General features: G+C 40.8%; 1 protein-coding gene across 3 annotated transcripts in view; it reads left to right on the top strand.

Annotated features, from left to right (window-relative positions):
• Positions 1-23,704, top strand: part of CTCF (CCCTC-binding factor) — a 49,844-nt gene that overhangs the window by 8,332 nt on the left and 17,808 nt on the right. For all 3 annotated transcript variants that reach the window (XM_057533864.1, XM_057533862.1, XM_057533863.1), the window contains 2 exons: positions 21,183-21,972; positions 22,322-22,492. In XM_057533864.1, coding sequence (XP_057389847.1) covers positions 21,192-21,972; positions 22,322-22,492 — 952 coding nt within the window. In that variant the 5' untranslated portion in view covers positions 21,183-21,191. The remainder of the gene's footprint in view (positions 1-21,182; positions 21,973-22,321; positions 22,493-23,704) is intronic.

Here is a 23,704-nt window from a genome sequence, read left to right as displayed (position 1 = left end):
GCCCTTGAACAATGTGGGCTTGAACTGCTTGGTCCACTTATACACAGATTTTTTTTTTTCTCCGTAGTAAATACTACAGTACTAGTAAATACTAAGGTACTACATCCCACAGTTGGCTGAATCCACTAATGAGGGTATGGTGTATATGGAGGGCTGACTATAAATTAAACTTGGATTTTAAACTACATGGAAGTTCAGCTCTCCCCTAAACCCCATATTCTTTGAGAGTCAGCTATATGTTTGTAACTAACTATAATGTGCTACATAGGGGTAAAGCGATGATCTTTACACTTTAGCAGTAGTTGGTCATTGTATATATTTTGCATTAAATCAAATAGTGATGACCACCAGAGAGTACAAAAGTTAAGTGAGCTTAAGTGGGACTTATCAGGAAATTAATAAGAAAATATATTCAGCAGTAGACAAACGGATAAGTAAACAGGATCAAATCCCATGTTGGGAGTGATGTTCGACAACCACTAAAAAAAAGCTGATTGGGAAGACTATTAACCAGCAAAATGCTTATGAGAAGTTGTGTTTTTTTTGTTTTTTTGGTTTGTTTTTTAATATAGTACATGGTGGGGGGAGGGGTAGGCAGGGAATTGGATGAAGGCAGTCAAAAGATACAAACTTCCATTTATAAGATACATAAGTACTTATGTATAAGATACATAAGCACTTAAGGGTGCTTATATGTGCAAGGTGATAAGTATAATTAACACTGCTGTATGTTACATATGAAAGTTAAGAGTAAATCCTAAGAGTCTCATCATGGAGAAAAATATTTTTTTCTTTTTCTTTAATTTTATATTTGTATGAAAGTTTACCACACTAAACTTACTGTGGTAAATATTTCATGACATATGTAAGTCAAATCATACGCTGTACACCTTAAACTTATACAGTGCTATACATCAATTATATCTAAGTAAAACTGGAAGAAAAAAATTAAAATATGGTACAAAAAATTGTTATGGAAGAAAAGTAAAGAAAAACTCAAACAGTAATAACCTGGCATATAGCAAGAGCTTGTTTGAATGAATGAATGCCAAGGAAAAAAAGACTAAATGGATAGGCATCAAAATACTAGTCAAAACAAAATAAACTAGTAGTGTGAGGATGGTTAGGTTTGGGGTGACTTTTTTTGGTTTTCTGTAGTTTTATAACATAGTTATTTTATAATGCAAATAGGTTTTCTCAGAATTATCAAAATTTGGGAGTAACAATATTCAACAATAGAGGACTAATTAAATTATGATACACCTGTTTACAGACAGTCCTCTGTATCTGCAGATTCAACCAACTTCGATAAAGAGGGACCATTATACTGTGCCATTTCATACATAAGGGACTTGAGCATCCACAGATTTGGGTATCTGGCCAGACTGGGAGGTGTCCTGGAACCAATTTCCTGTGGATACCCAGGGACAACTGTAATAGAATGTCATGCAACCATTTTATCACGTCTAGAAATATATTGAAATGGAGAGGGATTTGAGATATGCTACATAAAGAAAGCAGATTATCAAATAATATGGACAATATGATTTCGTGTGAGAGTAAATACGTGTATATATGGGGAGGGGACTGTGGATATAAACCAGCATGTTTATGTAAAATGTATAAGTTCATATTCTTGCTTATCAGAGTTTTCTCCTATTATCTGTATTGTATAATTTTTAAAGGGCAAAAGGAATACAATACAATAGGAAGTAGTACTGAAGCTTTCCAGTAAGTATAAAGAAATAAAAGTATTTTTGCCTAGTAAAGCTAGGCTCGAGAGCCTTGCAGGAACAGTTGCAAAAGTGCAGGCAGGTGGAGGGCACTGGCAGCCATGTATCTGCCCAAGTGCTAGAGGGAATTGAGGTTGCAGTGGCAATTCTTAAAACTTTCCTTACTTAAATTTGGTCTTAAACTTTTTTTGTATCATTCGAGTAATGTTTGGTTTCATTCTTTGGTAGAGTCTAACAATTGTAGAATTATACTAGAACCTAACGAACCTCTTACTTTTTTCCCTAGAGGTAAACACTATTAATAGTTTGGTGTGTTTCCTTTCGGTTTTTTCCTCCACTTTTGTAAATGGGCATGTACATATGGTACAGTTTTTAAAACAACATGTAATTGTGCAAGTATTCTGTGACTATCACATTCAATACAAGGACATGAGAGGAAATATTTCAAACAGTACAAAATGATAATAGTGAAAAGTAATAACTTTCCCCTGCCTCTCATCCCTCAGTTTTCTTCCCCAGAGGTAATATATATTACCAATTTTTCATATATCCTTCCAGAGAAAATTCTACATATATATAAACATGTGTTTATGTATCTTTTTTTAAAAAAAACACAAATGGTAGCATACTATACACATTGTTCTGGACATTTGAGTTGTTTTCGATCTTTTGCTGTTAGAGAAAGATGCTACAATAATTATCCTTCTTGCATACAGCTCTTTGGGCACATGTACTAGTGTATCTGTAGGATAAATTCATAAAAGTTGAACTGCTTATATATTCCTAGAGGAGGGAGTGGCATGTACAAAGGCCCAGAGGCAAGAGAAAAGAAACCTAGGACGTTCTGGATACTGAAAGCAAAGACTAGAGCAGAGTGGATGAGGCTGGATGCAGATCTGCTGATAGGGCCTTGAAGGACCCTGTAGGCCCGGTGAAAGGGTTTAGACTTCAGCCTAAGAGTTTTAGCATGGGAGGTTTCAGAAGGGAAGTCTCCTTGCTGATAATGAATTTATATTTTAGAAATCTGTGGCCACTGTGTAAAATATGGGTGGTAATGGAGCAAGAGGGAAAGCAGGGAAACTAGTCAGGAGGCCATCGCACTTGGCCAGGCAAGATATAATGTCGGCCTGACTTAAGGTAGGGGATCTCAACAGAATTGCTGTTTGTCTAGTTTTGTTGTATTTTTTGTTTTGTTTTGTTAAACTAAGCTGGAATCCTATCCTGTGTCCTCTTTTGTAACCTTTTTTCATGTTATATGTTATGAACATTTTCCTTGTTAGATACTCTGTGTTACCTCAGATTATTGGAATACTTCCTTATTGCTGAATGTTAAGCTTTCTAACCAACCTATTCCTTGTTGTTGGCCTTAGCTGTTTGCCTCTAATACTTCATGTCTCTTCTTATTCCCCATGGTTTGAATTATTTCTAAAGTAAGAATAAATTGATTTTGAATGAGAGCCAAGTTAATTGTAAATTTGAGTACATAGACTTTTATCTATTCAGAATCCTATCAAGTATATAGCTATAGCTCTAAGCATTTTTCACACTGAAATTAAATCCTGTGTTTCTTATTTTGAAAGAGGTAGGTGATACACTAGCTTCCCCAACAAAGAAGGAGGAAATAGAGTCCTAAAATGTCCTAGATGGGTGAGGGCTTTTGAAGAAAAGAGCAGATAGATATCTTGATGCTTTGTGTGCAGTGGGGGGGGGGGAATTATACCCTGACTTAGAGCAGCCTTTCTAGTTTAAAACATACCCTAATAGAGGGGGGAAGAGCCACTGTATCTTTTTTTTTTTTTTTTGGCTGCTTTGGGTCTTAGTTGCAGCACGCGGGATCTTCATTGCGGCACGTGGGCTTCTCTCTAGTTCCAGAGCATGGGCTCAGTAGTGTGGCACATGGGCTTAGTTGCCCCGAAGCATGTGGCATCTTAGTTCCCCGACCAGGGATCAAACCCGCGTTCCCTGCATTAGAAGGCGGATTCTCTTTTTTTTTTTTTAATTAATTAATTAATTAATTATATTTTTGGCTGCGTTGGGTCTTCGTTGCTGCGCGTGGGCTTTCTCTAGTTGAGGTGAGCGGGGGCTACACTTTGTTGTGGAGCATGGGCTCTAGGCGCGCGGGCTTCAGTAGTTGTGGCTTGTGGGCTCAGTTGTTGTGGCTCACAGGCTCTAGAGCGCAGGCTCAGTGGTTGTGGCACATGGGCTTCGTTGCTCCGCGGCACGTGGGACCTTCCTGGACCAGAGCTCAAACCCATGTCCCCTGCATTGGCAGGCGGATTCTTAACCACTGCGCCACTAGGGAAGCCCCCAGCCTACTACTTTTTAGATAAACTCTGGTATTACAGAACTCTGGCATAGCATAGTCACTGTCACAAATTGTTAGGTGTGTGCAAGATACTATACATTCACAGAAGTATGGTACAGAACTATAATAATAGAGGACACCCTAATTGTTTTTAGTATTTCTTGTGTTTGTTTTATTTGTACCTTACAGCTTTCTACTTCTGTTTAAAATTTTTTTGTTGTGGGTATATGTTGAGACTATAAAATAGTAGTGACTTGGTTTCCTGTTGGGAGTAAATTTTATTATATAATACATTTTTTTCTTTACGGCTCCTTGGCAGACAAAGCCTTTGATTCTTCTTTTGTCTTGTGTTTTGAGTATTTGTAAATATATAAATTTCCCCCCAACTTCTTGATTAAGCTTTTGTCTATATATATATACTTTTAACATCTTTATTAGAGTATAATTGCTTTACAATGGTGTGTTAGTTTCTGCTTTATAACAAAGTGAATCAGTTATATATATATACATATGTTACCATATCTCTTCCCTCTTGTGTCTCCCTCCCACCCTCCCTATCTCACCCCTCTAGGTGGTCATAAAGCACGGAGCTGATCTCCCTGTGCTGTGGCTGCTTCCCACTAGCTATCTGTTTTACGTTTTATATTTCTTTTTTTCCTCTATTTGTTTCCATATTTCTCAGGAGTAACCAAGTTGACAGATTACTTGTTTTTATAACCTAACATTAGTTCAAAGTAGCATTTTGTTTCTTTTATTGTTTAAACTTCTCTGTGTTCCTATGCGTGTATAGCCTTTTTCTGTTTTTCAGATTTCTTTGTTCTGTTAAACAACACTTTAACTATTATTCATATTTTATGCTGTACTATTTACTCACTAAGGATGTCTCTCTGTATTTTTTTCATATTAAGTGTTTCTTGATCTTTATTCAAAGGCAGTATATTGCCACTTATTATTGCTATTATTATGCCTTTGGTACAGGCATTGTTTAAGCTGTTGACTTCTGATTTAACCTTGACCTTATAGGAGACCCCATTTACCAAATAAAATGGTCTTGTTTCTACAAAGTAGCCTTCAGGAGTGAGTACTGGGTTATAGAGACCCTGGAGCAGTGGCCACATGGTCACTGACACACACTGTAAAACCATGAATTCACTCCATTATGTGTGTCCATTTCTCTTTTTCTTTCCCCCTTTTTCCTTTTGTTGTATGTTGAGCTTGTCCATACCATCTAGAGAGATCTTTTGATATCGATGCTACCCACAATAGAAGTGAAATTTTAGAACTTCCTTTTTTTTTTTTTTAAATGCTGTTTTGTTTTGGTTTGGTTTTTTTTTTTTTTAATTAATTTATTATTTATGGCTGTGTTGGGTCTTCGTTTCTGTGCGAGGGCTTTCTCCAGTTGCGGCGAGCGGGGGCCACTCTTCATCGCGATGCGCGGGCCTCTCACTGTCGGGGCCTCTCTTGTTGCGGAGCACAGGCTCCAGACGCGCAGGCTCAGTAGTTGTGGCTCACGGGCCCAGTTGCTCCGCGGCATTTGGGATCTTCCCAGACCAGGGCTCGAACCCGGGTCCCCTGCATTGGCAGGCAGACTCTCAACCACTGCGCCACCAGGGAAGCCCAGAACTTCCTTCTTGAGTCATACATTCCATTATTTGCTTATATGGGAATCATATTAGTTTTGAGATAAGGCTTTTTTTTTTATTATTCCAAATAAATAAACGAAATGATTCTTTGTTGTAAAGAATGAACCAAAAATTCTAATAGTAGAAAACTACGGGTATTTGAGTGGTTTTGATTTATGTCGACTTGCATTTAGGGTGCATAACTGTTGTGTTCTATCAATAGGTCAGTAGTCACTTCAAAGCCATAGTCAGCAGACATTCTATATCAGAATTACCTTGGGACCTTTTGAAATAAGGGGTGTCCCACCCCAGACCTACTGAATCAGAATCTCTGGGATCTGTGCATTTTAAAGCTCACCAGGTGATTTTGACACCAACCAGGTTTGGGAACCACTGCTCAGGTAGAACCTGCCCCCAATCCATAGGTGTACTGTATATTTTACACTGTATGTGTGTAATTTATTCCTTTTTATAACATAGTTATTTATTCAAGGTGATACTTGCTGTACATCCCCAACCTTTCTCATGTTCTCAGTGGTGAAACACTGTAGGAGCACTCTAAAGACAGTCTTAACTCTGAGCTGCTTTCAGGATTATGGGCCTGGAGCAGGGCAAGGAGGGACCTGGTGGTCTCTAACATAGTCACCCTTGGGAGAACAAGGAGAAATGAGGCATTAGGTTGCTGTATGCCAGGAAAAGTGTCATTCAGGGTGTAGAAAGCAGAGAGGGATAGCTCGTGCCTGGGAGGCAGCCTCCGATCCATGCTGTGGCACTAGGATGCTGACTGCCAGATAAGCTTTGTCTTCTGTTTCACATATAAATGTCCAATAAGTGAAATAAACAGGGTACCCTTAATGAGGGCCTAGAACATGACCTCTGAAACCAGGTCACAATAATAAATGAGGTGGTTTAATACAGGTCCATTTGATTTTTTTTTGCACAAAGTTTGTCTAATTCCATACATATTTAAGTTTTTCCCACTTACTGTTTCCTCTGCTAGAATGTTCCTCTCTACTGTAGTTCGCCTGTCAAGGTCTATTTTATCCTTTAAGATCCACCTTTAGCAATTCCTCTCGTTAAAGCCCTCCTTCACCAGCTTAAGCTATCCTTTTTGCCAGGGTGGTGGGAAGTATGTGTTAACCTCTGTTATAGCACACACTATATAACTCTTGTTTGTTCTCTTTGTCTCCCTGTCAGCTGAGGAGATGTCTGAGAACCAAGCCCTGTGCAGTTAGGACTTTTTTTTCCAAGTAATTAAAAGGGAAATTCATTTCTGTGTACCCAGCATCAGGTGCCTTTTGATAAAAGAATTACTATTGGTTTAGCACTTCTTATTCTTTGTAGCAAAAGAACTCTTTCACCTCCTATGGTTGTTTCACCATATTGTTGAATTAATGTTGCAGTGACAAATATTTTATTAGTATGTATGTATTTCCTTATTTCCTAGATTCAAAGCTCTCCATAAATAGATATTTTCAAGTAGCTGTTAGAATCATTGTTTTGCTTTCACTGCACCTTTTAATATTAACAAATGGGGAGAAGGTGGGTTAAAAACTGGGGTGCTCTTAACCTTTTTTACTTAAAAGAGATACAATTTTATTTCCCTTTTAATTACTTCTCCCCCCTCCCCCAAATGCCCCATCTGTTCTTATTAAAGTTAATGGCACACAACAGGGAAGAGAAAGGTGTACATGTGACTGAGTAGGTGAGTGCTAACTTCAGATAAAGGCTGCTTCCGCTTCCAGTCACCCTGAAGTAAATGTTCGCTAATGTTTTTCTGCTTCTCAGACTGAGTCATCCTTTCCACTCAGCTCCTCTCCATTCTTTACGGTAGTCTGCAACTTTCCTGGTACTCAGTATTAATCAGCATGATACTTTGCTTTGAGTTATCTTAAGTTCTCAGATAAGATGATGATGTATATATTTTCAGGAATAGTAGAGTAAAATGGTTATTTTATTTGACTTTTTAAACCTAACTTTTGTTCCAAAAGGGTAAATAATTTTTGTTATTTTTGACTAGTGTTCTGCATCTAATAAAAGTCAGCTTTTCCTTTCATTCTCAGGAGAAACTGGTTACTTATTTGTAATTCCTTTTTTTTTCCCTTGTCCTAATGGCACTTAGCATCCTCTGCAGTCAGAATACTGGACTAGGTTTTTCTGTCTCCTGGGTAAAAACATTCTTCTAATTTAAAGATGTAGAAAAGAGAAAGCTACAAGGTGTCTCCTCTCTCCTCTGCCTTCTAATGATGTCTGATGTTTTGTATTGAGCAGTCTGAAGGCAAGTTGTTAGGTGACCTCCATGTTAGGCTATTTCAGAATTGCTGTGGCTTATGGAATCTCAGTGGGGAGTTGGGGCTGCTCTTTCTTGCCAAGAGTGTAGACAGTCTTCTGATCTGCTCCAGGAAATAAGTTGGGGTTTTAGCTATCTGTTGTCCCGGTAGAGAACAACAATAATGTATTAGGGCTTCCCTGGTGGCGCAGTGGTTGAGAGTCTGCCTGCTAATGCGGGGGACACGGGTTCGAGCCCTGGTCTGGGAAGATCCCACATGCCACGGAGCAACTAAGCCCGTGAGCCACAACTACTGAGCCTGCGCATCTGGAGCCTGTGCTCCGCAACAAGGGAGGCCACGATAGTGAGAGGCCCGCACACCGCGATGAAGAGTGGCCCCCGCTTGCCGCAACTAGAGGAAGCCCTTGCACAGAAACGAAGACCCAACACAGCCACAAAAAAAAAAAAAAAAGTGTATTAAAAAGTTTTGGTGATTTTATTTATAAAGCAGACTTCTGGAAATTGTCCTTCTCTACTGTCTTATTCTCAATGCACATGTGTTATTCTTAGTACACATATATTTTATAATAAGCAGTGTCCCCAAATGACTAAACTGTGAACTAGTGAGTATGAAAGGTTATTTTGGTTGTTTTCCTTTGAGAAATAACCTGACACATTTGCTATCTAGCCACATAATCAGGTGATAAATTACTAAGTCTTAACATCTTCAAAAATTAGTGTATTCACAATTAGCTTTTATTTTTGTGGCAGGATTTTTAAAATCTTAAACCTATACTTGTGTTGTTAAGACTTATTATTTTCTATTTGAGAAATGATACAAACATAGCAATAAAGGACATAAATTCATATAGTTAAGCTTCCACGTAGCATACAAACAAGGTTTTGTTTTTCCATGTTCTCTTCCTGCTTTTGTCATGTGCAGGAACCATTTATACATGTTTCATATGACAGTGACACCAGTATTGAATGTCTGCTGCTTACCTAACACTGTTTTTGTGTTCATTGCTGTAGAGTATTCAGAAGTAAAAGGCATAGTTCCTGCCCTTAACGAGCTAATAGTCTATTAGGGGAAAAGACAGATACATAGAACAGTATATTACAGACAAACAAAATAACAAAAATGAAACAAATAAATTACAGTTCAGTCTGCACTGGTCAAGGTTGAGAAGACTTTGAGTAGGGGATAACTTGACCTGGCGGGGACAAGACAGTAGGCTCTTGTGCGGGAGATACCCCAAAGGTGAGGTTGGATGGGTCGAAAGGATGGTAACAAGTCATACAGAACTCTGGGATCGAAGCCAAAGAGTTCGGAGTTGATTGAGTAACCCTCAATCCTCATGAGTTTTTCTGCCGCATTTCAGGAAGATTTAGTCTGGCAGCAATATGCTGGACAGACTTACTATAGTAAGATAGACCAGCCTGGGAGGCTGTTTTGTTCCTTTTTGGCTCTTTTTCTCTTTCATTCCTGGATTTGATCAGTTACCAGATTCTGTCAACTGGTTGCTACCTTCATTCTGCAGATAATTGGTAGTTTACAGAGAAGTCATTTTTGTGGGGAAAATTTATCCAAGGTTTGTGATTAGAATTCTAAGAAACAGAAAGGTCATATGTTAAGCTAACATGTGTTCATTGCCTTCTGGGGTGACCTATAAGGATACAGAGGAGCACAGTAGCCAGGCTCTGCCTGCATTGTTTTATTTAATCTTTATGACAGCCAGTGAAATGGATACGGTTATTATCTTTGTTTTGTAGGAAAGGGTACTGAGGCACAGAAGGGTAGCATGTCTCACTCCAGGCCACACTGCTAGTAAGTAGAAGAACCAGAATTGGAATGCAGGTCTCTGGTTGGAAAGCCTAAGCTCTTAATGACTATTCCATTCTGTTTCTCCTGTTGCCCACCCCGTTTTTTTTTAGCTATGAAACAAGCATTTTCCTCATATAAGGATTATATTAAAACATGATTTTTAATATCTGCATAATATTGTTTCGTGGATGTATTATCATTTACCAAATTTAACTATTCCCCTGTGGTTGTACTTTTAGGTTGTTTATAATTATTCACTCTGATTAATAATGTCCTTATAATCTTCGTGTTCATCTCTGATTATTTCTTTTTTTTTAAATTTATTTATTTTTTTAATATTTAGTTTTGGCTGTGTTGGGTCTTCGTTGCTGCGCACGGGCTTTCTCTAGTTGTGGTGAGCGGGGACTACTCTTTGTTGCGGTGTGTGAACTTCTCATTGCAGTGGCTTCTCTTGTTGCGGAGCACGGGCTCTAAGCATGTGGGCTTCAGTAGTTGTGGCACGCGGGCTCAGTAGTTGTAGCTCGTGGGCTTTAAGAGCGCAGGCTCAGTAGTTGTGGCACATGGACTTACTTGATCCGTGACATGTGGGATCTTCCCGGCCAGGGCTCGAACCCGTGTCTCTTGCATTGGCAGGCGGATTCTTAGCCACTGAGCCACCAGGGAAGTCCTCTGATTATTTCTGGGCATAAAGTCTGAAGTGGAATTATTGGATCACAGTAATTTGAATATTTAAAAAATTCTTGATTCATATCACCAGTTACCTTGCTGTTTTTTTTGGATTTTTTCATTGAAGTATAGTTTACCTACAACATTATATTAGTTTCAGATGTGCAACATAGTGATTCGATAGTTTTTTAGATTGCATATCATACAAAGTTAATATTTTTTATTCTCTGTAACATTTATTTTATAACATTTATTTTATAACTGGTAGTTTGTACCTCTAGTCCCCTTCACCTTTTTTGCCCATCCCCCTCAACTCACCTCCTCTCTGGCAACCACTAGATTGTTCTCTGTATCTGTGAGTTACCTCGCTCATTTCACTGCACCTTGACCAACATTGGGAGTTATCCTTTAAAACAGCCTTAACAGTTTAATAGAGGTAAAATGCTGTCACATTATTTTAATTTGTATTCCTCTTAATGTTTAGGAGATTTGGTTGTTTTTTGTTTTTTTTTTTTCTTACTCATCTGCCCTTTGTATTTCTTTGAATGATCTACTTGTGTCCTTTTCCCAGCTTTCTCTTTTGGTATTTGTCTTTTTCTTATAAAATTTACAATTACTGGGGACTTCCCTGGTGGCACAGTGGTTAAGAATCCGCCTGCCAATACGGGGGACATGGGTTCAAGCCCTGGTCCGGGAAGATCCCACGTGCCGCGGAGCAGCTAAGCCCGTGTGCCACAACTACTGAGCCTGCGCTCCAGAACCCTCGAGCCACAACTACTGAGCCCAGGCACCACAACTACTGAAACCCGCATGCCTAGAGCCGGTGCTCTGCAGCAAGAGAAGCCACTGCAATGAGAAGCCCATGCACCGCAACAAAGAGTAGTCCCCGCTCGCCTCAACTAGAGGAAAAGCCCGTGTACAGCAATGAAGAACCAATGCAGCTGAAAATAAAATAAAGAAAATTTTTTTAAAAATTTACAATTACTTATATAATAAGGATATTAGTATTAATCCTTTGTCATAATATGCTGCAAATATATTTTCTTGTTGGCCATTTTATTCAACATGTTTTTGTTTTTACAAAAAAAATTATTTATTTTTACTTTAAGGTGGTCAAAATTTCAACAGTTTCCTCTAGGCTCTTCTATTATTTAGAAATCTAAACACAAAGCCTTCCTTATTCTGAGATCAGAAGGTCACTCACCTATATCTTATTTCAAGTTTGGTGTTTGGATTTGTCTTTTTTTGTGTGTGTGTGGCCGTGTGGCTTGTGGGATCCCAGTTCCCTGACCAGAGATTGAACCTGGGCCCTTGGCAGTGGCAGCGGAGTCCTAACCACTGGACCGCCTGGGAACTCCCATGTCTTTTTTGTGTTTTTGTTAACGTCTCTCCTTATCTCTGACAACAGAATATATTCCAGATGGATTAAAGCTATAACTCATTGTTTTCCAAGTATTTATAGTTTTTCTGGTACCTTTTTTTTTTTTTTTTTTTTAAATTTATGGCTGTGTTGGGTCTTCGTTTCTGTGTGAGGGCTTTCTCTAGTTGTGGCAAGCGGGGGCCACTCTTCATCGCGGTGTGCGGGCCTCTCACCATCGCGGCCTCTCTTGTTGCGGAGCACAGGCTCCAGACGCGCAGGCTCAGCAATTGTGGCTCACGGGCCTAGTCGCTCCGCGGCATGTGGGATCTTCCCAGACCAGGGCTCGAACCTGTGTCCCCTGCATTGGCAGGCAGATTCTCAACCACTGCGCCACCAGGGAAGCGCTTTCTGGTACCTTTTATCAAATAATCCTCTTTCCCCCACTAATTTTATTTTTTTGTTGTTGTTGTTTTTTAAAACTTTATTTATTTATTTATTTATTTATTTATTTATTTTTGGCTGTGTTGGGTCATCGTTGCTGTGCATGGGCTTTCTCTAGTTGCGGTGAGTGGGGCTACTCTCTTCATTGCAGTGTGTGGGCTTCTCACTGTCGTGGCTTCTCTTGTGGAGCACGGACTCCAGGCACGCGGGCTTCAGTAATTGTGGCATACGGGCTCAGTAGTTGCAGCTTGTGGGCTCTTGAGCACAGGCTCAGTAGTTGCGGCGCACAGGCTTAGTTGCTCCGCGGCATGTGGGATCTTCCCGGGCCAGGGCTCGAACCCGTATCCCCTGCATTGGCAGGTGGATTCTTAACCACTGCGCCACCAGGAAAGACCTCCCCCACTAATTTTAAACTGACAACTTTTTATATGCTAGGAGTTTTTTCTGGATTCTCTGTTTACATTGGCTGGCTGTGATAGTGACGGTACTATACTGTATTACTTATTGTGGCTTTATACTGTGTTAATATTTGGAAATAAAAAATGGCCTTCTGGGGACTTCCTTGGTGCAGTGGTTAAAGAATCCGCCTGCCAATGCAGGCAGCGCTGGTTCGAGCCCTGGTCCAGGAAGATCCCACATGCCGTGGAGCAACTAGGCCCGTGCCCCACAGCAAGAGAAGCCACCGCAATGAGAATCCCGTGCACCGTAACGAAGAGTAGCCCCAGCTCGCTGCAACTAGAGAAAGCCAGCACACAGCAACGAAGACCCAATGCGGCCAAAAAAAAAAAAAGTAGCGTTCATTTTTCAGAAATTTTATTGCTATCCTCAATATCTTGTTTATTTTTCAGAGATTTTGAAGATTAAATGAACTAGAAATAATTAACATCTTTACAATGTTTGGCCTTTCTGATCATGGATATAGATAGTAGTGTCCCTGTTTAGTGAGGTCTTTTATGCCTCCTGGAAGAGTTTTGTGATCTTCAAATAGGTCTTCAAATTTTGAATTGAGGTTATGTTAAAGATTGTTACAACTTTGTATTTCTATGTTTTTCTGTATTTTCTATTAAATATATATGTGTATACAATTTCAAGTTTATTTATAGCTCATCTTGTTCCACAAAGAATTTGAAGAAATGTATAGAAAATACAAATGGTAAATGATATAAAGTCAAAACCCCAGAAAATACAAATTAGAATAAAAGATTACTACATAGTTTGAGAGGAAAAAGATTTATTAGGGTGTGGCCAGCTAAAGTAATGGTAACATGATCCTGTTACATAGGTCTCACAATGGAAGAAAAAAATTCCTTAGTTGAAGCAAAGCTTTTCTAAGCATGTAACTCCAAATGAAATTTCTCCCAGGTATACTTTAGTGTAAGCCAAGGGCATAATGCTAAAACAAAACTTGGTAAAAGCAAGTTCTGTAGGGGATAAGACCATGTGACCCAAGTATACCCAGCTTTCTGATGGTCTGGCATAATTCTGGGATAAAGCCTAGAATAGGATGCTGAATTCCACAGAGAGGTCAAGTCAGATAAGGACAGAAAAGTCTCCTTTGGATTTACCAGTTAAGGGCCATTGCTGGCTTCAGAGCAGTTCAGTAGAGTATTGGGGAACAGAAACCAGACTGGTGAACTGAGGCATGGAAGAGAAGTAAAGGTATAGAGACAGCTAGTGTGAGGTTGAGTGTGGGGGAATACGGAGATGGCAGATGCTAAATTGTCAAGAGGGGTTAAGGGGAGTTTTAAGATAAAAAGATCTGAGCAATATAGAGCTGACAGGCAAGAGGGGGAGGGCTGATCCAGCAGGTTCCCCTAGGATTCAGGCCAGGCTGGTAGTGTAGGAGCATAGGCAGACCTCAGGGGCCTTGACCTCGGGGGCCTTGGTATCCTCCCACTCAACCAGTCAGCATGTGTTTTTTTCACAGTGAGAGAATAGTGGTGAGCAAGGGCAGGGTGGTGCTCAAATACCAGTTTCCTCTCTTCCAGCTCCCTCACCCCCATGTGCCAGTTTCACTCTGCCTCAGTCTGAGGGAACCTCCTCCTGCCCCATCTTCTACCCATAAGTTGATAGAATGATTTTTTAAAAAGTGTTCCTAAGCTTCAGTTTTTCACCAAGATGGTAAAGAATACAGGAAGGATCTGGTCTTCAGAGTTCCATTTTTTGTGTGCTACTGCAGCCCAGAGGACTAACCCATGTGCCAAGCTCATTTGGTTGGATTAAGGATTAGAATCTAGGTTTCTTTCTTTTCTTTTTTTTTTTTAAGCTGCACCTCACAGCTTGCGGGATTTTAGTTGCCCCACCAGGAATCGAATCCAGGCCACAGCAGTGAAAGCGCTGAGTCCTAACCACTGGACCGCCAGGAAATTCCCCAGGTTTCTTTATTCCTTATCCAATGCCATTGAGTTGAAGGTGACAGCCAAACACTCACATGAGAGAGATCCTTTAGGCAGTGAAACTGGGGGATTGCGCTTGTGGATTTGGGTGGAGACAGCTGAAGTAAAAAGGCTAGTGAACGGAATGGCTACGGAGAAGGGAACAGAGCCTGGATGTGCTCAGAGCGGCTGGTGGAGGAGCTCTCAGAGACAGGGGAAGCCAAGGGAGAAGAAAGGCTGATGAAGGAGGAGTATGAGTTTCATACTGTTATATGCCAAAGAAACTGAGTTTGAGGATGAGGGGGAGGCCTTTGGGTTGGCTGGTGTGGTTCCTGGTGAATGGTGCTTGTAGACCAAGCACAGGGACCACAGAGGGCTAGATAGGGCAAGGACAGGTTCTTAAGATAAGAGCAGAGCCATATACACGATCTCATCTATATTTAAAAATACATATCCATAAGAGGAAAAAAACTCAGAAAACAGCACCAAAGTATACTAGGTGATTATCTCTAGGTATAGGAATTGCGAACAACTTTTTAAAAAAATTTTATATGTGCTTCATTTTTCAGACTTCTATAAATAGGCTAGTATGCTTTAATAATCTGAAAATGTTGTGTCCAGAAGTTAATGTAAAAACCCGTTTTTAATGGCGTTGGTCCACAAAAAGATTTGACAAAACCTAGAAAGCATGCCTGACTCAAGCAAGGAGAGAGGCAGAGAACATGAGAGACTCAAGAGAAACTGAGTGGAAAGCAGGACACACAGCTGAGTCCATAGAGGGAGGAAAGGGATGGATCAGAACCGCTAATGGGGTGACACAGCTAGGAGAGTACAGGCCCCAGAGAGTGAGGATAGCGACCTGGTCCAGGCTATTAAGTTTGTTACTGATTCATAGACTCCTTTTCCTTGGAGGAAGTTAAGTAGAAGGATCCACTGCTGGAAGGGATGCACTGCTGGCAGGGATTTCCAAGCAGTGTGTGGGCCAGGCTGGTGGCTTGCTACTTTGTGTCTGATTTTTCTTTGTGAAAATAGAACCTACTGCTTTAAGACCCTGAACAGATGCTGATGTTCATGGACCTTATGCCATGTGTTTTTTCACAGTGAGAACACTCTTGTCAGCTCACCTCCCTGGCAGCACAGTTGGTTTCAATTTGTACTCCTTTGTACCAATTCTTTTTCACCTGGTTTATAATTCTGTAACCTCTTTTAGGTTGTACTTGGTTATTAAAAGCAATTTCTAATATTTTAAGTTCTCAAATTCATGGCAGAGACAACATGGATTTTTCTGTGTTCTTCAAATTGTTGTGTGCTACAAAATCTCACAGAACTCAGAGATTAGTTTTTCCTCCACTGTTTTTTGTTTTTTTTTTTTTTAATTTATTTTGGTTGCACCAGGTCTTAGTTTTGGCAGGCGGGCTACTTAGTTGAGGCTCTCAGACTCCTCAGTTGTGGCTCACGGGCTCCTGAGTTGTGGTGTGCGAACTCTTAGTTGCAGCATGCATGTGGGATCTAGTTCCCTGACCAGGGATCGAACCCACATCCCCTGCATTGGAAGGCGGATTCTTAACCACTGCGCCACCAGGATGGTCCCTCTACCGGTTTTATTATTGAGGATATCTCAATAGCCTGGGATTATGTAGTGATTCTGTGGCAGGGCTAGCATTAGCATTTACAGCTTGTGAATTTTTTGTTCTTTGTCCTTTGATACTTTTCCAAGAATGTTTCCAAGGTGGATGGGGCTTTTTCTCTGTTCCTAACTCCAACATTGAAGTTATCATCTTTGCTGGGGTACTAATTTCAGAGACCTTCATGGCCTGGAAAATGCTTTTTAAAAAAATGTGAGAAGAGTAATGGTATAAAGTAGTACATCTCAAACTTTAATATATGACACCACTTAGGGATCTATTAAATTGCAAATTCTGATTCTGTGGGTCAAGGGTGGAGCCTGAAGTTCTGTGTTTCTAACAAGTTCCAAGGTTAAGCCAATGCTGCTGGTCCTCAGATCATACTTTGAATAACAGAGGTATAAACCGTGCTGTCCAATACTGTAGCCCTTAACCACATGTGGCTGTTGAGAACTTACAGTGTGACTAGTTCAGATTTAGGTGTACTATAAAATATATACCAGATTTCAGAGGCTTATGAAGAAAGAATATACAATATCTCAATTTTTTATATTGATTTCATCTTGAAATGATAATATTTTGGACATACTGGGTTAAATAAAATAGATTGCTAAAGTTAATTTCACCTGTTTCTTTACTTTTTAAACATGGCTACTGGAAATTTTTATTTTTATTTATTTATTTTTTTAAATTTGTCTTTATTTTTGGCTGTGTTGGGTCTTTGTTGCTGCTTATAGGCTTTCTCTAGTTGTGGCGAGCAGGGGCTACTCTCCATTGTGGTGCGTGGGCTTCTCATTGCAGTGGTTTCTCTTGTTGAGGAGCGCGGGCTCTAGGCGCGTGGGCTTCAGTAGTTGTGGCACGCGGGCTCAGTAGTTGCGGCTCGCAGGCTCTAGAGTGCAGGCTCAGTAGTTGTGGTGCACGGGCTTAGTTGCTCCACAGCATGTGGGATCTTCCCGGACCAGGGATCAAACGCGTGTCCCCTGTATTGGCAGGCGGATTCTTAACCACTGTACTACCAGGGAAGTCCCTGGAAATTTTTTAATGGTACGTATGTGGCTCACTTTTGTGGCTTCCATTATATTTCTATTGGATAGTGCCAGTATAGAACATTCCTGTCCTGAGAATAACCCATCTGAACAGTATTGGTTATATAAAAGTAATTATAGTTATGATCATGGCTGAAGTAGTCTTTCGTGATCAGAAATATAAATAAGATCTTATAAAAATGCTAGCACATTGATGCTCAGACATTTTTTATTTACAGGCAAATTATAAAGCACTTCACAAATGTCCCTTGACCCTCATGTTCTGCGGTAGCATTTTGTTATATTTGTCCTCACTGTTAATGGAACAGATAGTAAGAGATCTTTGCATTGAGCATTGTATCAATAGTATACTCTTGGTTGTTGAGAATAAGGGACTAATGAAAGCAGGTAATGGCAGAACAAATCAGGACAACCCAACAACCCACAAGGTTTTCCATTAGCCTTGGTTTTTGTTCCATGCAGATGGTGAGGTTTGCTGAATCTCTCCAAATATGTAGGTTGCTTCAAGCCTGGCTTTTGCCCTCAAAGAGCTTTAACAAGCCAACTGGGGAAATGGATCATTTTGAGAAAAATTTTAAGTGCATAATAGTGTGGTTGTTTTATCAGCAGACACATTCAGGGAAAAGTAATGGCTAAAGGCCAACAAGTCATGAATCTGAATAGGTTATCTGGGATCAGATACTGAGGGGCCTTGAAAGCCAGAGGGCGTTATATGTATCATGCATCTTTCCCTTTTGCAAAAATACGGATACACTTTGTTGAAGAAATCAAGCACTTTATGAACCAAGTAAATCTTAATTTCCCCTGCTCAGAAAGCATATGTGGGACTTCCCTGGTGGCACAGTGGTTAAGAATCCCCCTGCCAGTGCAGGCGACACGGGTTCGAGCCCTGGTCCGGGAAGATCCCACATGCCGCGGAGCAACTAAGCCCGTGCGCCACAACTACTGAAGCCCGCATGCCTGGAGCCCGTGCTCTGCAACAAGAGAAGCCACCGCCATGAGAAGCCCGTGCACCGCAATGAAGAGTAGCCTCCACTCGCTGCAACTAGAGAAAAGCCCACACGCAGCAACAAAGACCCAGTGTGGCCAAAAATAAAATAAATAAAATTTAAAAAAGGAAAGAAAGAAAGCATATATGATTTCCCATTGACAACCAAATGAGTATAGTCTTTTTTTTTTTTTTTTTTTTAAAGTGGTGATTATGTCTCTGGGCTGCTTCAACTTAATTTATTTTTGGCTGTGTTGGGTCTTCATTTCTGTGCGAGGGCTTTCTCTAGTTGTGGCAAGCGGGGGCCACTCTTCATCGCGGTGCGTGGGCCTCTCACTATCGCAGCCTCTCTTGTTGCGGAGAGCAGGCTCCAGACGCGCAGGCTCAGTAGTTGTGGCTCACAGGCCCAGTTGCTCCGCGGCATGTGGGATCCTCCCGGACCAGGGCTCGAACCCGTGTCCCCTGCATTGGCAGGCAGATTCTCAACCACTGCGCTACCAGGGAAGCCCGAGTATAGTCTTAATATTTTGTCATTCAAGACCGTCCAATCTATGGTCACAACCAGTACATCTTTCTCCTATCTCTTTATACCCTTTCCTCTCTCCTGTGCTTTTTAAGTCTTTTATTCTTTAACTCTTTTATTCTTTCTCATAACCAATTCCATCATATATTTTTTCTACGTAGGGACCCCCTCCCCTGCAAAATTTGTGTGTGTGCACATACACCATGCTGTCTTTAAATATCCTGCCCATCTTGATCTCACACCTGGTTATGTAGGGTTCTCCAAACTTACCACTTTTACCTTGAGCCATTGTACCTATTCTGTCTTTTTTGTTAGACAGTAACTCCTAGAATGCAGGACCAGGCCTGCATAGTCTTAGTCTTTGTACTGCTTTACAGGTGGTCCTGACTTAGGGAGCCTTCTCTGACTGCTAGTATGGATAGTGTTAAGGTACCTGAATTGAAGAAACGTGTCTCTAATAGAAGTAGCAAAAGCTTTGTTTGAGACGAGGGCAAGAATACAAAACACTTTAAGTTTTAATCTTGAATTAACCTTTTATATATTTGTCAGTTTTGTTAAGTCACATTATTGATATGAATTAAATAATTGATCAAATTCATTTTATTCTTAGGTATCTGGGTACTCTCAGCACTCACAAGACATAAGAGCCAGAAACTGTGAATCAGAAAAAAACTGATTTTTTTTTTCCTGTTTTCTATTATATATTCAGTTAGCATTTATTGTGTTCTTACCAACCTGGGCATAGTGCTCAAGAGTAAAAACTACTTGTTTTCATGGTCTCTGTCCTCAAGGAACTCATGGTCTTATAGACAAGAGAGATACATGAATGTCAAGTTGATGGTGTGAGGCAGGAGGTAGCGGTGTGTGTAGCTACAAGCAGGACCATTGGAGTCTGGATCCAAGTTCTGATTTTGACTCCAAAAAAAACTCTGGTGGCTTGTTTTCTAAGGGAGAATTTAGCTAAAAACAGTGAGGTCCTCTGCCAGATATAAGAAATGTGTAAGATTTAAACCAGTTTTGTGAATAACTCTTTAATATCAAATATCCAGTCAGAGTTGAATCTCATTGTCTTGTGGCTTTTTTTTTTTTTAATAAATTTATTTCTTTATTTTTGGCCGCGTTGGGTCTTCGTTGCTACGAGCGGGGGCTACTCTTTGTTGTGGTGCGCGGGCTTCTTGTTGCGGAGCGCAGGCTCTAGAGCGTAGGCTCAGTAGTTGTGGCGCACAGGCTTAGTTGCTCCGTTGCATGTGGGATCTTCCCGGACCAGGGCTTGAACCCATGTCCCCTGCATTGGCAGGCGGACTCTTAACCACTGTGCCACCAGGGAAGTCCCTTTAAAAAAAAAAAAAAAAAAAAGATTTAATTGTATTTATTTTTGGCTGTGTTGGATCTTTTTTTGGCTGTGTGGCTGCGTGTGAGCTTTCTCTAGTTGTGGTGAGCGGGAGCTACTCTTCGTTGTGGTGCGCAGGCTTCTCCTTGCGGTGGCTTCTGTTATGGCTCTAAGCGCATGGGCTTCAGTAGCTGTGGCACGCGGGCTCTAGAGCACAGGCTCAGTAGTTGTGGTGCACGGGCTTAGTTGCTCCGTGGCATGTGGGATCTTCCCAGACCAGGGATCAAACCTGTGTCCCCTGCATTGGCAGGTGGATTCTTATGCACTGTGCCACCAGGGAAGTCCTCGTGGCATTTTTAAAAACCATTTGTTGGTTTGAATCAGAATCCAGGCAAGATCCATACAGTGTGATTGCTGTATCTCTTAGGCCTCTTTTGTCTGTATCAGAGTGTCTCAACCTCTGCACTATTGACATTTGGGGACCAATAATTCTTTGTTGTGGAGGACTGACCTGTGCATAGCAGGATGTTTAGTAACATCTCTGGCCTCTGCCAGAGCCATCTACAAGATACTGGTAGCACACCTGCCGCAGTAGTGACAACCAGAAACGTGTCCAGGCCTTGCCAGATGTCTCTTGGAGGCATAGTCACCCCAGGTTGAGAACCACTGATCTGTAAGTTCTCCCTCTACCCTTCCCATTTTTTTTTCTCCTGGTGATTTATTTGCAGAAGAAACTGGGTAGTTATTCCTGCAGTTTCCTTCAGTCTGAATTTCATGAATTTCATCCCTGTAGTGTAATTTAATATCATCTGTCACCAGTTTCCTGTTAATTGGTAGTTGGATCTAGAGGCTTGATTCGTTTCAGATTTTTTTGTTTTGTTTGACAAGACTGCTTCATAGGTGGTATTCCATTCTTCCATCAGGAGGTAAATAATATCTGTTGTGTCTTTTTGTAATATTAACAACCACTGGTGCCTAATTCATTCATCAGGGGTCTTTTTTGTTTAAAATGTGTATGTTTTCAATTAGACAAATTTTATTTTATATAATAATCTGTGTTCTCCCTTAATAAAGGAAGGGGAAATGGAAGGTGAGGCGGTTGAAGCCATTGTGGAAGAGTCTGAAACTTTCATTAAAGGAAAGGAGAGAAAGACTTACCAGAGACGCCGGGAAGGGGGCCAAGAAGAGGACACTTGCCACCTACCCCAGAACCAGACTGATGGGGGTGAGGTGGTCCAGGATGTCAATAGCAGTGTACAGATGGTAATGATGGAACAGCTGGATCCTACCCTTCTTCAGATGAAGACTGAAGTAATGGAGGGTGCAGTTGCTCCAGAAGCAGAGGCTGCTGTAGACGATACCCAGATTATAACCTTGCAGGTTGTAAATATGGAGGAACAGCCTATAAACATAGGAGAGCTTCAGCTTGTGCAAGTACCCGTTCCTGTGACTGTACCTGTTGCTACCACTTCAGTAGAAGAACTTCAGGGGGCTTATGAGAATGAAGTGTCTAAAGAGGGCCTTGCAGAAAGTGAACCCATGATATGTCACACCTTACCTTTGCCTGAAGGGTTTCAAGTGGTAAAAGTGGGGGCCAATGGAGAGGTGGAGACGCTAGAGCAAGGGGAACTTCCACCTCAGGAAGATCCTAGTTGGCAAAAAGACCCAGACTATCAACCACCCGCCAAAAAAACAAAGAAAACCAAAAAGAGCAAACTGCGTTACACGGAGGAGGGCAAAGATGTGGATGTGTCTGTGTACGATTTTGAGGAAGAGCAGCAGGAGGGTCTGCTGTCAGAGGTTAACGCAGAGAAAGTGGTTGGTAACATGAAGCCTCCAAAACCAACAAAAATTAAAAAGAAAGGTAAAATGAGTTTATCCATTATACTCTCATACAACCTTTTTGGGATAAAGCACGTAACACAGTGTCTATGCAGGTTATTTTACATTAAATGGATTTATTTTAAAGATTGTGATGTGGGCACCAGTCTTTTTAAGCCAGTCTAAAAGAAGTTTTTCCAGATTGAGTACTTTTTAAGTCCTGAAGAGAACGAAGTAAATCTATTAGTGGCATGAGATAATTATAACTCAGTGTGACTTAGTTGGCTTTAGTTATAAAAGGCTAATGAAATATATTTGTGGAAGTTTAAGATTAGGATTAATCTTAACACTTTGAAACCCTGCAACAAGTAAGTGTTTTATTTTGCACGTAGGTGTAAAGAAGACATTCCAGTGTGAGCTTTGCAGTTACACATGTCCACGGCGTTCAAATTTGGATCGGCACATGAAAAGTCACACTGATGAGAGACCACACAAGTGCCATCTCTGTGGCAGGGCATTCAGGACAGTCACCCTTCTGAGGAATCACCTTAACACACACACAGGTGGGTGCTGGTTAAGAATGTTGGGGGCTACAGCATAGCAAAGGTTTAAACTTGGGTTTTAAATATCATCTAAGCTGATTCCAGTGGAAATAAGAGTGGGAAGATTTTTTTGTTCTTTCTTATGGTACCCTCTTTGTGATCTTGATTTATTGTAAGCAGATGGACTTAGTTATAGGCAAATGTAAAGAAAGTTCAGTGGAAAATAATCTAAATTTTATAAGGATGGTGATTGAGAAAAAGATTTTCTCTGGTAGTTAACCTATAATATTTCCCAAAGGTATCACCACTGTGTTGCTAAGGTTTTAACAACAATGACAAAAACTAACGCCCCCTAAATTCCCAGGCAGTAATTGCCAGGCACTATGAGGAAGACCATTAGAAATAGAAGTGAAGGGGCTTCCCTGGTGGCGCAGTGGTTGAGAATCTGCCTGCCAATGCAGGGGACACGGGTTCGAGCCCTGGTCTGGGAAGATCCCACATGCCGCGGAGCAACTGGGCCCGTGAGTCACAATTACTGAGCCTGCGCGTTTGGAGCCTGTGCTCCGCAACAAGAGAGGCCGCGATAGTGAGAGGCCCGCGCACCGCGATGAAGAGTGGCCCCCGCTTGCCACAACTAGAGAAAGCCCTCACACAGAAACAAAGACCCAACACAGCCATAAATAAATAAATAAAAATTAAAAAAAAAAAAAAAAAAAAAAGAAATAGAAGTGAAATCCTACCTTTGTAAAAACTATGGTTTCTGGTTGTTTTACCTCGAAGAAGATAATTCATAATCCCAGAATGGAAAATTTAAGTCACCATTCCAGCAATTCAAACATTTATTCATTCATGGTTCACACATACTTAATACTCTAATATTAGCTTCATGTTGGCTGTGGTCAGGTTCTGGGGTCACTAAAGAGGAGAGACTATGGGCTAAAGCTCTCTTTAGACTCTCTTCTGGGCTCTTTATACTTTCGGTGTTGGCATTTGGCTGCAAGTGCTAATAGAAACTTCTTTCACCTAGTTCTTCATGCAGAATAGCTTTCCTCTATCCAGATTCTCCACCTCGTTTTATATGATGATTCTTGTTTTTTATTTGATGTGCTGGTTGTCTGATAAATGTGATCAAGTAGGGATTGGCCAATGAGCAGTACGCTGTGCATTAGTATATTTGCTAATGTGACTTGGTCATTTTTCACCAACTACCTAGTTTCTACCCAGACACTTGAT

Source organism: Balaenoptera acutorostrata, chromosome 19, assembly GCF_949987535.1.
Source record: "Balaenoptera acutorostrata chromosome 19, mBalAcu1.1, whole genome shotgun sequence".
NCBI classification, from domain to species: Eukaryota; Metazoa; Chordata; class Mammalia; order Artiodactyla; family Balaenopteridae; genus Balaenoptera; species Balaenoptera acutorostrata.
The sequence above is the reverse complement of the archived record's forward strand: the minus strand, read 5'-3'. Positions and strand labels throughout refer to the sequence as shown.